Source organism: Notolepis coatsorum (genome assembly GCF_963971535.1).
Source record: "Notolepis coatsorum genome assembly, chromosome: 20".
In the NCBI taxonomy this organism is placed as follows: Eukaryota; Metazoa; Chordata; class Actinopteri; order Aulopiformes; family Paralepididae; genus Notolepis; species Notolepis coatsorum.
In genome coordinates this window covers 29,478,257-29,493,256 of record NC_140184.1, presented here as the reverse complement: position 1 = coordinate 29,493,256, position 15,000 = coordinate 29,478,257, and the positions used below count along the sequence as shown (strand labels likewise).

Here is a 15,000-nt window from a genome sequence, read left to right as displayed (position 1 = left end):
CTTTTTCGTAAGGGATGGTGTAGATGGTTTTAACTTGACAATAATAACAAACATAACCACACATTCTGGGACATACTAGATTTGATTTCATGTCAGTCGTTGATATTGGGTGCGCTCGTACATTCAGTCTGATGCTCTGATTGGAATAAAGAGGGTTACGATTCCATTGTAATAGAGGACAAATAGCAGAGGGATTTACAAACAGTCCAGATAATAGACATGACAGGGGAACATGACAAATATCGATGAAATTGTCAGTTACATGTTTAAGCTCCTACTCCCTTCTGCAATCATGATTTATCCGATTCCAATTTTTTTATTGTCACGTTATCCATACCGTTTACAAGCATAAAAGAGTGAAATTATGATCTGCCTTGCAGCAGCGACATCAATAAAATAGGATACAATAGGAGCAATAGAAATAGCGTAACATAGCAGCGGAAACAGAATACATGGTCTGGTTTTCAAAGAAGACATAACAAGAAATAACAGTAGGGTTAGCTTACCACATCTGTACCTAAGATCACAGGCCGCGGGCGAGCACTGTCTTAGCTCTCCTGAGCGGTGACTGTTCAGATAGTTACTTTCAGGCTTTTTGGTCTGGTGACAAAACAAAATACTAGTTCTGTAAACAAACAAAGTTCATGGGCGTTCACAATGAGTAGATTATTGTCTCGTGGTCAATGGCGTTCAACTTCCTCATCCCACACTCTTTGCGCACCGTCTGGGAACACCAGCTGGACATTATTGGGAATTAGTTTTGGCCTTCCAGTGTACACATGTGCACTCATTCCCACACGTTTATCAATCAAAGCTTAACCCACATCTATTTTTCTCAATGAAAACCAGTCTAGACAAAATGTGAATGAAAGGAAAAATGGAAAGGGGAAATCGAGAATCATATTCCTGTCATTCCTAACAATAATAATCGTAGTATGCGTGTAGTGTGTGCAATTTAGCAGCAGAAACAACAATAAAATATCTCTACATTTAGGAATTCTGATAGTGGTCTGAATTCACCAACTGTCCAATTTCTGCCAGAGTGCGCTGTGCCAAAGTGCCAATATACAAACTCACCCGTTATCAAATACTGCCAACAGGAAATCAACTCTAGTTTTAGCTTTTTCCTAGCAATGCATCAAACATTCCACTGAAAACATCTATAGTAATGTGTATGTTTACTTCCGTTATATCCGTTTTGTGTCTCTCAGACCTGGACGAGTGTGTGGCCAACGGGCGCATCTGCAACAACGGACGTTGTGTGAATACAGAGGGCAGCTTCCACTGTGTTTGCAACGCTGGCTTTGAGATCTCCTCGGACGGAAAAAACTGCCTAGGTCTGTCCCATGCACAGGTCACCTTCACACACATTCATTACGGAGTAGAATTACATTTGAAGAGTAACTGTTAGACAAATGTGAAGTGAACTGGACTGTGGGAAATGGTGGTGGTGGTGGTTTGAACCCAGGCCCGCAGGATGCATGCATTGTTTTGAAGTGGGAATCTAAACCACACCACAAATTCCACCGGCCTGGCCGTGTGGCAATAAAAGAAACTTGAACTTGAACAGCATTCTCTAGGTGTTGAATGAAATCTCCCAAAACAATTTCTGTTTGTGTCTTTCTGTTTGTCCCCAGACCAAGATGAGTGCCTGATCAGGAACATGTGTCTGAATGGGTTGTGTATCAATGAGGATGGCAGCTTCAAATGCATCTGCAGAGCTGGCTTCCTCCTGGACCCAACCGGACGCATGTGTATAGGTGAGTCAGTCTAGCAGCGCAGGCCAGTCAATCAGGAACATTTCTCATAACTAATTACACCTCTCTTATGTTCTGTTCTTGACATTCATTGGATGTCTCTGACACCGTTTTTGCAAAGCATATAGTTTTGACCGGCATGTTCAGCTGGGCTGGGAGGCGACTACTTTTCTGGCACGTTAGTGCTGCTATTATGTATTTCTTAGCAGACAGAGCAGAAATCCCCCGAAAAGCCCCTGGAAAAATCCCCAACATCCTGGCAGGCGAGCTGGACACGAGGAGAGTGGGGGCCCTGCTCTACCGAGAGGCACTCGCACAGACCCGGCCTTCAGCTGGCTCAAATATTGACGAGAATTTGCCTTTACGCTGAATTTAAACAAGCATGTCAACCAACTAATTATTAAAGTTAGCTGCAGGACAAATCCTACTATTTACACTCCATGAAGGCTGGGTGCTTAGTAGTAGTAGTTTGGTTCTACATAGAACCACTTGTGAATCACAACCACAGAAGAACTATTTGGTTCTATATAGAACCAATTGGTGCTATATTGATTCACTAATAGCTCATCAGTTCGGAACCATTTGGGAATTGAAGTGGTTCCTCAGAGCCTATAATTCTATAAAGCACAATTTAACCCACAAAGAACTTTAGAAGAACCAACGTTAGAGTATATAACACTATTACCTGCAGCCATTTTGAATCACGTGGCTTTGGCTCCAGACGTTTGATGTCAGAGAGCAACCTGGCTAAGTCATGGCTGAATAAATAAATAGGAGAGGAGTTGAGTGGGTGTAGGGTGCCGATGTCTGCAGTCATTAATGAAATGTGTAGTCTGGAGGGGCCCAGGCCACCTCTCTGTCTACATTTGGAGAAATTCTCCAAAGCTCCCAGACAAAACACACACACACACGCACGCACGCACGCACGCACGCACGCACGCACACACGCACGCACGCACGCACGCACGCACGCACGCACGCACACACGCACGCACGCACGCACGCACACACACACACACACACACACACACACACACACACACACACACACACACACACACACACACACACACACACACACACACACACACACACACACACGCACACACACACACACAGACTTGCATTATCATTGTTTACACTCATTATGATAATTGTTGAAATACTCTACACCAGCACTGCTGATGTGACCAAAGAAATACTGTTTTCTTAACTGAGGTCATAGAGAGATCATCTGTGTTGTAGTTTCAACAGTATTTTCTAATGAGGCAATTATAGGAGCTATAGGGGCGCTCTAGTAGCACACCATGTATCGCGCTGCGTCACGAAGCGGCCGTCCCGGGTTCGCTTCCCACTCCCGGTGACTCCCATTTGTCGCATGTCTTCCCCGCCTCTTCTCCCGTTCATCCTCTCCTCATCTGTCGGTCATGTCTGACCATGAAAAGCAATAAAAAATGCAAAAAAATTAATCTTTAAAGAAATATAGGAGCTATAAGCGAGTGTTAAGTTTTTACTCTATTTAGAGTTAATTTAACTCTTACACAAGAGCAAGAGTCAATTTAACACTAATTGTAGTTGGGAACAAATACACTCTGGAATAGTGTTAATTTGACACTGCAAGATTTACTGTGTAGAGTTCTTTAATTGACCATAACCTAAACAACCCTGGTGTCGAGGTCCGCTGATATGAAAATGGGATCGTTTGAGAAATTCCTAACTGCTGCCAATAGCATTTTGCACAGAAGCCACTGCAAAAGCTCTGCCCATAAGTGGACATTGTATTTGCACTCTGTAAAATAGTAAACTACAATGTGCAAGACACCAAATGTTCACGTCATTTACATCAGACATTTTCCAAACCTAAAGGGATAGAATTCAGATTTCTTTTTGACACAACATGGTGTGAAATACTTGCCAGTAGTATATAATCGATAGCAATAGCTATAGCCTGTCTGAAGCTTCCCGGCCCATTCATAAAAAACAGCCAGAACTTCCACCACAGGGTCCCGGTAACCCGTTCACTACCACACTACAGAAGGTTAACCCTTTCACAACCACACTACATACGGTTAACCTTTCACTACCACACTATATATTGAAATTCTTTATTCGGAATAACCCCTTGAGATGTAGCATCTCGTTTTCGAGGGGCTCCTAACACAATATATATTGTAATACACAATGTATGTACATTTTCAGAAGAAAAAAAACTACATACGGTTAACCTTTCCCTACCACACTACAGATGGTTAACCTTTCACTACCACACTACAGAAGGTTAACCTTTCACTACCACACTACAGATGGTTAACCTTTCACTACCACACTACAGAAGGTTAACCTTTCACTACCACACTACAGAAGGTTAACCTTTCACTACCACACTACAGACGGTTAACCTTTCACTACCACACTACATACGGTTAACCTTTCACTACCACACTACAGACGGTTAACCTTTCACTACCACACTACAGACGGTTAACCTTTCACTACCACTGTGTACCACACTACAGAAGGTTAACCTTTCACTACCACACTACAGACGGTTAACCTTTCACTACCACACTACAGACGGTTAACCTTTCACTACCACTGTGTACCACACTACAGAAGGTTAACCTTTCACTACCACACTACAGACGGTTAACCTTTCACTACCACTGTGTACCACACTACAGAAGGTTAACCTTTCACTACCACACTACAGACGGTTAACCTTTCACTACCACACTACAGAAGGTTAACCTTTCACTACCACACTACAAAGGGTTGACCTTCTGTAGTGTGGTAGTGAAAGGGTTAACCCATTGTGTCGATGACAGTGAAAGGGTTAACCTTCTGTATTGTGGCAGAGAAAGGGTTAACCCTTTGGTAGTGTGGTAGTGAAAGGGTTAAGTCAATCAGATGTGTCCATTATTACACTACCGGAAAGTATTTCATACCACTTTGAAAAAAAACGTGGGGTACCCCTAACTTACCCCCGTCCCCGTCGCTGTCCTCTCTGTCTGACCTGTTGTCCTCTCTGTCCCGCTAGACATCGATGAGTGTGAGACACAGGGCATGTGTATGAACGGCCACTGTGTCAACACGGACGGCTCCTTCCGCTGTGAGTGTATGCCTGGCCTGGCTGTAGGGCTGGATGGACGGGTCTGCGTTGGTGAGTAACTGTTTACTTGGTCATTTGTGTATTCTCTTTCATTGTGAAACATACATTGATGTACATCTGTTATATATATATATATATATATATATATTATATATACATCTACAATTCATATTTTCTGTTTTAAGATATCATTCTCGACTGTCCTCAGAAGAGTTTCACTTGCGGGTGGAAAACAACCTTTGCCGAAACTTTCTTAGCTCATCGAAGCTCTGTTTACCCCCATGTTTATAAACATCAGAGGATTGTTAGCAAACATTTTGGGCCTCAAAAGCCTAGCAAACTAGGAGCCGTCGTATTTAACTGTCACGTTATTGTCGATCCTTGTGAGGCTCAGACAAGACATTTCAGAGTGGAACAAAATGTATTCAGTACAACAAATTACTATGTTAAACAAGGACAATTGTGGGGCAACATGGTTTCAACCGAGAGCACCATACTTAAAAAGAATATATACAGGTAAGCTGACCTGATCAGCATAGCATGAATTTGATCATCCTTCTCGTCTCCTGCACATACAGTACTGCTGTCCCTCTGCGGCACAGCGGTGCAGTGGTTAGCGCTGTTACCTGACAGCAAGAAGGTCCTGAGTTTAAATCCGACGGGACTCTTTTCTGTGTGGAGTTTGCATGTTCTGCTCGTGTTTGCTTGGGTTACCTCCAGCTTCCTCCCACACCAACAGACATGCAAGATAGGCCCTCCTGCCATCGCCCCTTGGCCAAGGCACTGGCATTACAACTGGAGTTGGTCCCCGGCTGCATATCTGTGGCACTTTCCCTGAAACGTTCAAAATGCTGTTAGGCACAGCGGATTTTTGAAGCGGCTGTAGTCTTAGTTGACCTTTGAACTCCTCAACATTGGTCTCAAGACCGAGATCAGATTCTGACACCTTTTTTGGGCCGTTGTTTGGATGTCACGCCCCTGGGGGCCAACACTGTCATAATGTCTGCTGGGAAGCTTCATCAATCTGCACATTCTGATGGTAATTGCCTGTAGCTCGTTTGTTTTAGTCTGTTTGTGCTCTTGCCCTACTTGTGTTCCAGACCCACTTACTGGCACTGGGACATATTCTCAGCATTCCTCCATGTCCCTCATGATACGTCTTTGTGCTTTGTGCAGGAAGTGTTGAAATGTTGTTCCATTCTGTCTAAGTGGGGTTTGTGTCTGGGTGCATTTGTTCAGGATGATATCAGTGCAGGAGAATGCTTCAGCTCCCCTGGATATTATGGAGAAAGAGCTGTTTGTTTTTCCCACTGTTGTTGTTTATTGGAGCCAGGAACTCATGCCTCCCTCTTTCTCGCCCTCTTTCCCTCTCTTCCCCCCCCCCCCCCCCCCCTCTCTCTCTCTCTCTCTCTCTCTCTCTCTCTCTCTCTCTCTCTCTCTCTCTCTCTCTCTCTCTCTCTCCATCGGAAACAGACACACATATGCGCAGCTCGTGTTATGGCGGCTACAAGCGGGGCCAGTGTGTGAGGCCTTTATTTGGTGCTGTGACCAAGTCGGAGTGCTGCTGTGCCAGTCTTGAGTACGCCTTCGGAGAACCCTGCCAGCCCTGTCCACCAAAGAGCTCTGGTGCGGATCGTCAAACACACACACACACACACACACACACACACACACACACACACACACGCACACACACACACACACACACACACACACACACACACACACACACGCGAGCGCGCACACGCACGCGCACACACACACACTCTAACTGCATAACTGCACAGAGGAATTCCAAACACGCACACAAACTGTGTTTTATTTACCGCAACACACCTGCGAGAAGAATCCGTCATTGCCTTATCAAAGGCCCTGCCATGCAGACGCTCGTGTCGGTGGCTGGTGTTTACGGCTGAGCCACTTGGAGGGGGAGGAGATGAAGTCACGACGATGAAGTGGTTTAAACGGTGACACCCACAGCACGGAGGCATCCAGAACCTCCCAACACTCTCATCGCCCTCCGACAGTCATTTCTCATTAGCCGGGCCAATTAAAGTCTCTATATCAAAAGACACCAGACTTCTACCACATTAAGGGGCCCATTTTATATGCATCCAGGCTAAATGAGAAAGCATTGAAATGGATAATAACATGGTATTAAATGTCTTTGCTTTGAGATTTCTTGGATTTTGGCAAATGTGATATGTTCTCAAACACTGTCATTTGGTTTTCTTTTTATTAACCCGTGCTCTCTGTGTGTGTGTGTGTGTGTGTGTGTGTGTGTGCGCGTGTGCGCGTGTGTGTGTGTGTGTGTGTGTGTGTGTGTGTGTGTGTGTGTGTGTGTGTGTGTGTGTGTGTGTGTGTGTGTGTGTGTCTGCCTTGCAGCTGAGTTCCTGGCTCTGTGCTCCAGTGACCTCGGCACGACCAGCGATGGAAGAGGTAATGTGTGTGTGTGTGTGTGTGTGTGTATGTGTGTGTTTTGTATCAAATATAATTCTTTGCTATTATAGAACAGTGTCCTTGCCGTAACCACACACATGTCCAAATAAATCATGCAGAATCAGTGTGCTATGAAAATTATCTTTACCAAAATGATGGACTGACGGACACGCTTTTTCCTCTCAGATATTAACGAGTGTGCCCTGGACCCTGACATCTGTCAGAACGGAGTCTGTGAAAACATGCTGAGAACGTACAAATGCAACTGCAATGAAGGCTTCGAGGTGGATTCAACGGGCAAAAACTGTGTTGGTACGTCACCTGTTTTGTACTGTTATATTTATTTTATTTTATTTAGCCTTTATTTAAACAGGTCAAATCACATTGAGACCGAGGTCTCATTTGCAAGTGTGACCTGTTCAGACAGCAGCAGTTACACATGTAAACAGCAACAGTACACTCACCAGTCAACACACAATAAATTACAACAACAACACAAAACATAAAGTGCCAAAGAGGGGGCGGAGAAAAGATTCAGCCTTAAAAACAAGAGCAGAGCATAGAAGCTCTTTTCAAGACACCCAACATCAATTTAAAGCTTGCTAGGGGGACTAAGCTGGCTATATCCTCCAGTCATGTAATTACAGTATATTATTACTGTGTATTAGTGTCTTGCTCACAGGTACATGTGTCAAGGGGCCTCACACAGGCCCCCATTAGGACGGAGCGTCATCCCCTGACCTGTCAGTGAAGACAAGGGATAACAAAACCTTAAAAGTAGAATCTGTGATGCCGTCAAACAGTGACCTGCACTTTGTTTTCATTTTTTATTTTGGTCTGATGTGTGTTGAATGGTGATAGGAGAGGAGTTGCTATTGTTGGCCACACCTCAGGCTCTACTAGGGTTAGTGTTAGGGCAGGTTGAAGGTTAGCATGTTGGTGGTTAGCCTGCTGCTGGCTAGTAGGCTGGTAACAGGTTGAAGGTTAGCATGTTGGTGGTTAGCCTGCTGCTGGCTAGCAGGCTGGGTAGCAGGTTGAAGGTTAGCATGTTGGTGGTTAGCCTGCTGCTGGCTAGTAGGCTGGTAACAGGTTGAAGGTTAGCATGTTGGTGGTTAGCCTGCTGCTGGCTAGCAGGCTGGGTAGCAGGTTGAAGGTTAGCATGTTGGTGGTTAGCCTGCTGCTGGTTAGCAGGCTGGGTAGCAGGTTGGAGGTTAGCATGTTGGTGGTTAGCCTGCTGCTGGCTAGCAGGTTGAAGGTTAGTATGTTGGTGGTTAGCCTGCTGCTGGCTAGCAGGCTGGGTAGCAGGTTGAAGGTTAGCATGTTGGTGGTTAGCCTGCTGCTGGCTAGCAGGTTGAAGGTTAGCATGTTGGTGGTTAGCCTGCTGCTGGCTAGCAGGCTGGGTAGCAGGTTGAAGGTTAGCATGTTGGTGGTTAGCCTGCTGCTGGTTAGCAGGCTGGGTAGCAGGTTGGAGGTTAGCATGTTGGTGGTTAGCCTGCTGCTGGCTAGCAGGCTGGGTAGCAGGTTGAAGGTTAGCATGTTGGTGGTTAGCCTGCTGCTGGCTAGTGTAACGGGGAAGCCCGTGGGTATGTCCACAGTCACGGAAACAGGTGTGTTGACGAGTGACTGTGGCAGTGCGGGCTGGTAAATTAAACTCACTTCCCCATAACAGGGTTAACAGACGCATAGGTATGGTAGTTAGGAGTGAATTCACTTCTTAGTGCAGCGGCCTGTGTCGTCGCCCGCCGACGCGGGAGCCCCCTGTTCGACTCCCCCTCGGGACATTCTCATTTAACATCAAACACAACGCAGACCAGTATGATCCGTCACACTAGCAGGCTGGGTAGCAGGTTGAAGGTTAGCATGTTGGTGGTTAGCCTGCTGGGATCATCCCTATGTTCCCCGGGTCCTATGTTCCCCGGGTTCTATGTTCCCCGCTTTGATTGATTAATAGATTGAACATTTTATAAATCTTTATTATTTTATTAATTATTAATGTCCGCCTTGTTTCGAACGGTTAAGCTTAGGCCCTCTTTCGAACTGGTTAAGGTTAGAGTTTGGAATCAGGGCTGGTGGTCTAACATTTTCAATCAATCAATCAAAGCGGGGAACATAGAACCCGGGGAACATAGGACCCGGGGAACATAGACATGCTCCCAGCCTGCTGATGGTTAGCAGGCTGGGTAGCAGGTTGGAGGTTAGCATGTTGGTGGTTAGCCTGCTGCTGGCTAGCAGGCTGGGTAGCAGGTTGAAGGTTAGCAGGTTGAAGGTTAGCATGTTGGTGGTTAGCCTGCTGCTGGCTAGCATGCTGGGAAGCAGGTTGAAGGTTAGCAGGTTGAAGGTTAGCATGTTGGTGGTTAGCCTGCTGCTGGCTAGCAGGCTGGGTAGCAGGTTGAAGGTTAGCAGGTTGAAGGTTAGCATGTTGGTGGTTAGCCTGCTGCTGGCTAGCATGCTGGGAAGCAGTCTGAAGGCTAGGAGACTGGTGGCTAACATGTTGCAGGTTAGCTGGCTGGGAAGCAGACTGGAAACGGTCACGCTGGGGGATAGCATGCAAACCCAAGGCTAGGAAGCTGGCGGCTAAGCAGGAGGCAGTGGAAGATTCCAACGGTAATTGAAGCAGACTCAAAAATAAAAGTAAAAGTTCAAAGGGAAAAATACAAAAGATACCAAAGAGATGAATTAACATAGGAATCAAACCTCAAGCAGTAAACATAGAACAGATGACACTCGATGGACACAGTTGTCAATGGACCAGCAAAAGACAGAACCGAGGGAGCAAACATATAGTATGTACACATGGTAAGATTACAAATGAGAAACACTTGGGATTATAACATACAAGAGACACCTGGGAGGGAAAACAGACTTCAAGGAACTACAGGAAACAAAAAGGACTACAATTATGGAAACGGGAGCATGTCTATGTTCCCCGGGTCCTATAGACCACCGCAACACTTCCGGGATTCTGAAATCGGGGAGGAGATTGCGGGGGGAGCATATGAATGAATGTGGACGAGAGCCGTGATGTAAGTGGTTGCCGATACGGCTGTGGGGGTGCTAGAGACATGATCGAATAGACGTTTATGCGCCTCAATCTCCTGAACACGGCTTGACCCATTCCTAATCGATCAGAACTAAATCGGCAGAGAAAAAGCCCATTTTAAAGCACCTATTCCGCATGCACATGCGCAGATTGCCCATGGAGTCTGGACGACGCGAGATGACGCACGAATGAATGTGGACTGTGGCCAGTGTCCTTTCAGCCGAACAGGATAATGAAAAAATTATCCCACTAAATGGCCAGACGCGTCTTATGGCGACATCTACAATTACCTCATTGAGTCTCCAGGTAGACTAATGTTTATATTTAAGTGCAGCGGTCTGTAGCCACTCTCATTACCACCGAAGCTCCGCCCTCTGATGGGCACTCTGCGCATGTGCATGCGGAATAAAATGGGGTTTTTCTCTGCCGATTTAGTTCTGATCGATTAGGAATGGGTCAAGCCGTGTTCAGGAGATTGAGGCGCATAAACGTCTATTCGATCATGTCTCTAGCACCCCCACAGCCGTATCGGCAACCACTTACATCACGGCTCTCGTCCACATTCATTCATATGCTCCCCCCGCAATCTCCTCCCCGATTTCAATGTAACGCGGAAGTATAGTGGTCTATGTTCCCCGGGTTCTATGTTCCCCGCTTTGATTGATTGATTGATTGAAAATTTTAGACCATCAGCCCTGATTCCAAACTCTAACCTTAACCAGTTCGAAAGAGGGCCTAAGCTTAACCGTTCGAAACAAGGCGGACATTAATAATTAATAAAATAATAAAAATTAATAAAATGTTCAATCTATTAATCAATCAAAGCGGGGAACATAGAACCCGGGGAACATAGAACCTGGGGAACATAGGACCCGGGGAACATAGGGATGATCCCATGGAAACTAGACACAGGAATACAAGCCCTGAGACACACAATACATGACTAACAACTAAAACTGGCAGACTAAATAGGGAAACATAAATACACTAAACCTAGACAAGAGAAAACCTGAAATACTAAACATGTAGGATGAATGAACAGGAGAGCTAGAAAGAGAGAAAGAAAGAAGAGGAGAGAGGCAGAGACAATGGGAGAGAAGAGAGACAGCGGGAGAACAAATGTCCATAAATGTAAAGAAACTGGTATAATTGTTTCATATGAAAGGGCCAATATATTCCAAGTGTTCATGTATGTTTGTGTACAGTATTCTGTGTCTGACTGTCTGTCTGTCTCTCTCTCTCTCCAGACATTGATGAGTGCCTAATGAACCGGTTTCTGTGTGACAACGGTCTGTGTAGGAACACCCCCGGCAGCTTCACCTGCCACTGTCCTACCGGCTACCGCTTTGACTCGGACTCGGACGTCTGCGAAGGTCAAAGACACAGCCCCATTTCACAATTGATCATAATCCCATTTTGTAGCCAGTCATGCTCATGTTGGGTTTTTGTCCACTCTGGAAACATGGCCACTGTCAGTCAGTGCAACGACTAATTAGAAACTCAGATGAAAACATCTCTTTGATTCAAATTAAGTACTGTACAGTACTTAATGTATTTGTGTATTTACAAGCTTAAGAGAATGTTTGGATTTTATTTTATTCTGGTGTACATGCATTGTTCTCACCATTGTACCCTAATGTCTAGCACCATTTTCTTTTGTCTCGTGCAGATATCAACGAGTGTGAGTCCAGCCCTTGCGTGAACGGCGACTGTAAAAACAGCCAGGGGTCCTTCACGTGTCTCTGTGAAACCGGCAGCACCCTGGACGCCTCTGGGTTACAGTGTATAGGTGATGTTTGATCATTCATTCACAGTGTATAGGGTGAGTTTTGATTCATTTGATTCATCGATTGATTCATTGCGACAGGGTTCTTCTTCTAATTCAAGTCGGTCAATGGCACCTTCTACTTTACATTTAATCGGATGTCTAGAATGTATGATATTATAATATTATGTGTTAAAAACAGAGACAATGAAAGGCACCTGTTGGCTGAAGATCGTCAACGACCGCTGCGAGGTCAACATCAACGGTGCCACACTCAAGTCCCACTGCTGCTCCACCCTGGGGGAGGCCTGGGGAAGCCCGTGTGCTAAGTGTGAACGAGGTGAGACCAGCACCGTGGCTCAGGCAGCCGCCTCACGCGGTCTCGTCTGTGGCCGCTAGCTCGTGTACCCTTCACTAGTATCCCATGTTCTTCTCATCACCATCAATCACTCTGACTCACATTTCTATTGTACGCTTCCCCCTCCAGATGCATTCTGCTCAAAGGGCTTAGCTCGGTCCAAAGGGAATACCTGTGAAGGTAAGACTGTCTATACCTTGGTAAAAGATGTTTGCGCAAAAAATGGGGTCCGAATTGCATATTGAACTTCAAGGCTTGTATTGGCACCGATGTGAGGCTGATATTGTTGTTCTGTTTCTCTGCCGCCGCCACCAGATGTGAACGAGTGTGACGTGTTTCCTGGGGTGTGTATAAACGGGAAGTGTGTCAACACACAGGGCTCCTTCATCTGCCAGTGTCCCCAGGGTATGACTGTTGACGCCAGTGGCAGGATGTGCATTGGTGGGTACCTTTTCTCATGTTCAGCTATATTTGTGTGTGTGTTAGTGTGTGTGTTAGTGTCTGAGTGTGTTTGTGCATGTATACATTGTGTAATGTACGCTATCTCGGTGAGTTGTGTATCATTAAGGGGCCGGTGTCGACAGCCAGCTTTTTATGAGTTGCCAGCTCCTTTCTGTCATTAATTTCTATGCTAAAGACGCGACTGGCGCGCTCCTTTTCCCAGCGCTGCGCCTTGCGTTTTTAGCGCTCTCGGCGGCTAGCGTTTTTGGGCAGAGCGCCACCAGCGCATAAAGTTGAAAATAGTTAAACTGTTGGAGAGGAGCGCCGCTTCTTTTTTCGACCGACCAATCAAAATCGAGCAAGTGGCGGAGCCGCGGGAGTCCGCGAGACTAAAGCAGATTGAGGTACGGAGTTCTGGAAACGCTCTGAGCATGCATATTTTAGATTTTCAAAGCGGTCCGCCTTGAAAAAAAACGTTGTCTGTGGACACAAGCCCTTAACTCTGCGTGTTGTGTGTGTGTGTGTCTGTGTAACTACATACATGTCCCTCTCCCAGACCTGTCTGTGTAACTACATGCATGTCCCTCTCCAGACCTGTCTGTGGTAACTACATGCATGTCCCTCTCCCAGACCTGTCTGTGTAACTACATGCATGTCCCTCTCACAGACCTGTCTGTGTAACTACATACATGTCCCTCTCCCAGACCTGTCTGTGTAACTACATGCATGTCCCTCATCCCAGACCTGCGTACGGAGCTGTGCTACCTCACCCATGAGGACGAGCGCTGCGCGGCCCCTATCCCCCGGGAAGCACCGCGTGGACGCCTGCTGCTGCTCGGTGGGCGTGGGCCTGGGGTCCTGAATGTGATGAATGCCCAGAGAGGGGGTCTACAGATTACAGCAGGCTCTGTCCCCGAGGCCCGGGCTTCTCTCACAGAGGAGACTTCATCAACGGCAGGCCCTTCTCAAAGGTACTGTTTTACATCACGTACTGTACATTACAGAAAACGTTGTATAAAAGTGCGCACATCCAAACAAGATGCAATGCTAGGTGCTGTGGCCAGAAAGATACACCGCTGAAGATGGAGGACGGCCCACTAGATTGTGCTCCATTACTTTCACATCACATGAACGTCACATGTGATGGTAACTTGCAAATAAAATGTTGATGGAACCATAGTGTGACTGTACACTGCATGGACTCCAGAGACAGCACAGACCTTTTTTATACATATGAATTATACTGTATAGGCAGGTATGTAAATACCACTCTCAGGACATGTAAATACCACTCTCTCATTCTTTATTTCTTTCTCTCTCTCTCTCTCTCTCTCTCTCTCCTCTCTCTCTCTCTCCTCTCTCTCTCTCTTCTCTCTCTCTCTCTCTCTCCTACTCTCTCTCTCTCATCTCTCTCTCTCTCTCTCTCTCTCCTCTCTCTCTCTCTCTCTCTCTCTCTTCTCTCTCTCTCTTCTCTCTCTCTCCCCAGACATAAACGAGTGCAGGATGATCAACACCCTGTGCAGCAATGGACGTGTAGGAACACCATTGGTAGTTTCCGCTGCCGCTGTGGACAACGGCTACGCTCTGGACCACGACGAGAGGAACTGCACTGGTGAGCACGGTTCACAACTTCAAAGCGAGTGCTGCTGAACGTAATGGATTCGTATTGTTGGTTTCGTAAGCTGTAAAACCCAGCAACTTTGACAAATGTACATTCTTCATTAGGTAGCACCGGTACTAGATAAGAATAACTGTATAGCTACAATGCTTTCAACTTGAATCTTATCCCTGAAACAACAGTGTCAGGGATGTTATGGATGTATCCCGACCCACTGCTGTCTCCACTGCCACCACAGAACCTGGGTGTGAACTCCAATAGCTTTCATTCAAATCTTTAGAAATTTGCGATGCACATTAATGACCCCTAGAGGAAGAACCCTAATGGCTTTGGTGACCCCATGACCTTTCCTCTAGTGCCACCATCAGGCCAAGCTTTACATTTTCAAATAAGTGTATCTCTTGATCCGTTATGAAAATGGTCATTATATCCAGAGGTGCTACACGTGAAGAACAAAGAACCCACTGCATGAA

At 46.0% G+C, this 15,000-nt stretch overlaps 1 protein-coding gene across 1 annotated transcript in view; it reads left to right on the top strand.

Moving 5' to 3' along the window:
• fbn1 (fibrillin 1) overlaps positions 1-15,000 on the top strand; it is a gene marked incomplete at its 5' end in the record, with an annotated part of 169,565 nt that overhangs the window by 83,966 nt on the left and 70,599 nt on the right. The window contains 18 exon segments of the mRNA XM_084337094.1: positions 1,212-1,337; positions 1,638-1,760; positions 4,795-4,917; positions 6,340-6,492; positions 7,252-7,305; positions 7,492-7,617; positions 11,593-11,718; positions 12,015-12,134; positions 12,313-12,450; positions 12,598-12,648; positions 12,784-12,909; positions 13,652-13,710; positions 13,712-13,756; positions 13,758-13,869; positions 13,872-13,880; positions 14,396-14,437; positions 14,440-14,477; positions 14,479-14,521. Of these exon segments, the coding sequence (XP_084193220.1) occupies positions 1,212-1,337; positions 1,638-1,760; positions 4,795-4,917; positions 6,340-6,492; positions 7,252-7,305; positions 7,492-7,617; positions 11,593-11,718; positions 12,015-12,134; positions 12,313-12,450; positions 12,598-12,648; positions 12,784-12,909; positions 13,652-13,710; positions 13,712-13,756; positions 13,758-13,869; positions 13,872-13,880; positions 14,396-14,437; positions 14,440-14,477; positions 14,479-14,521 (1,614 nt within the window).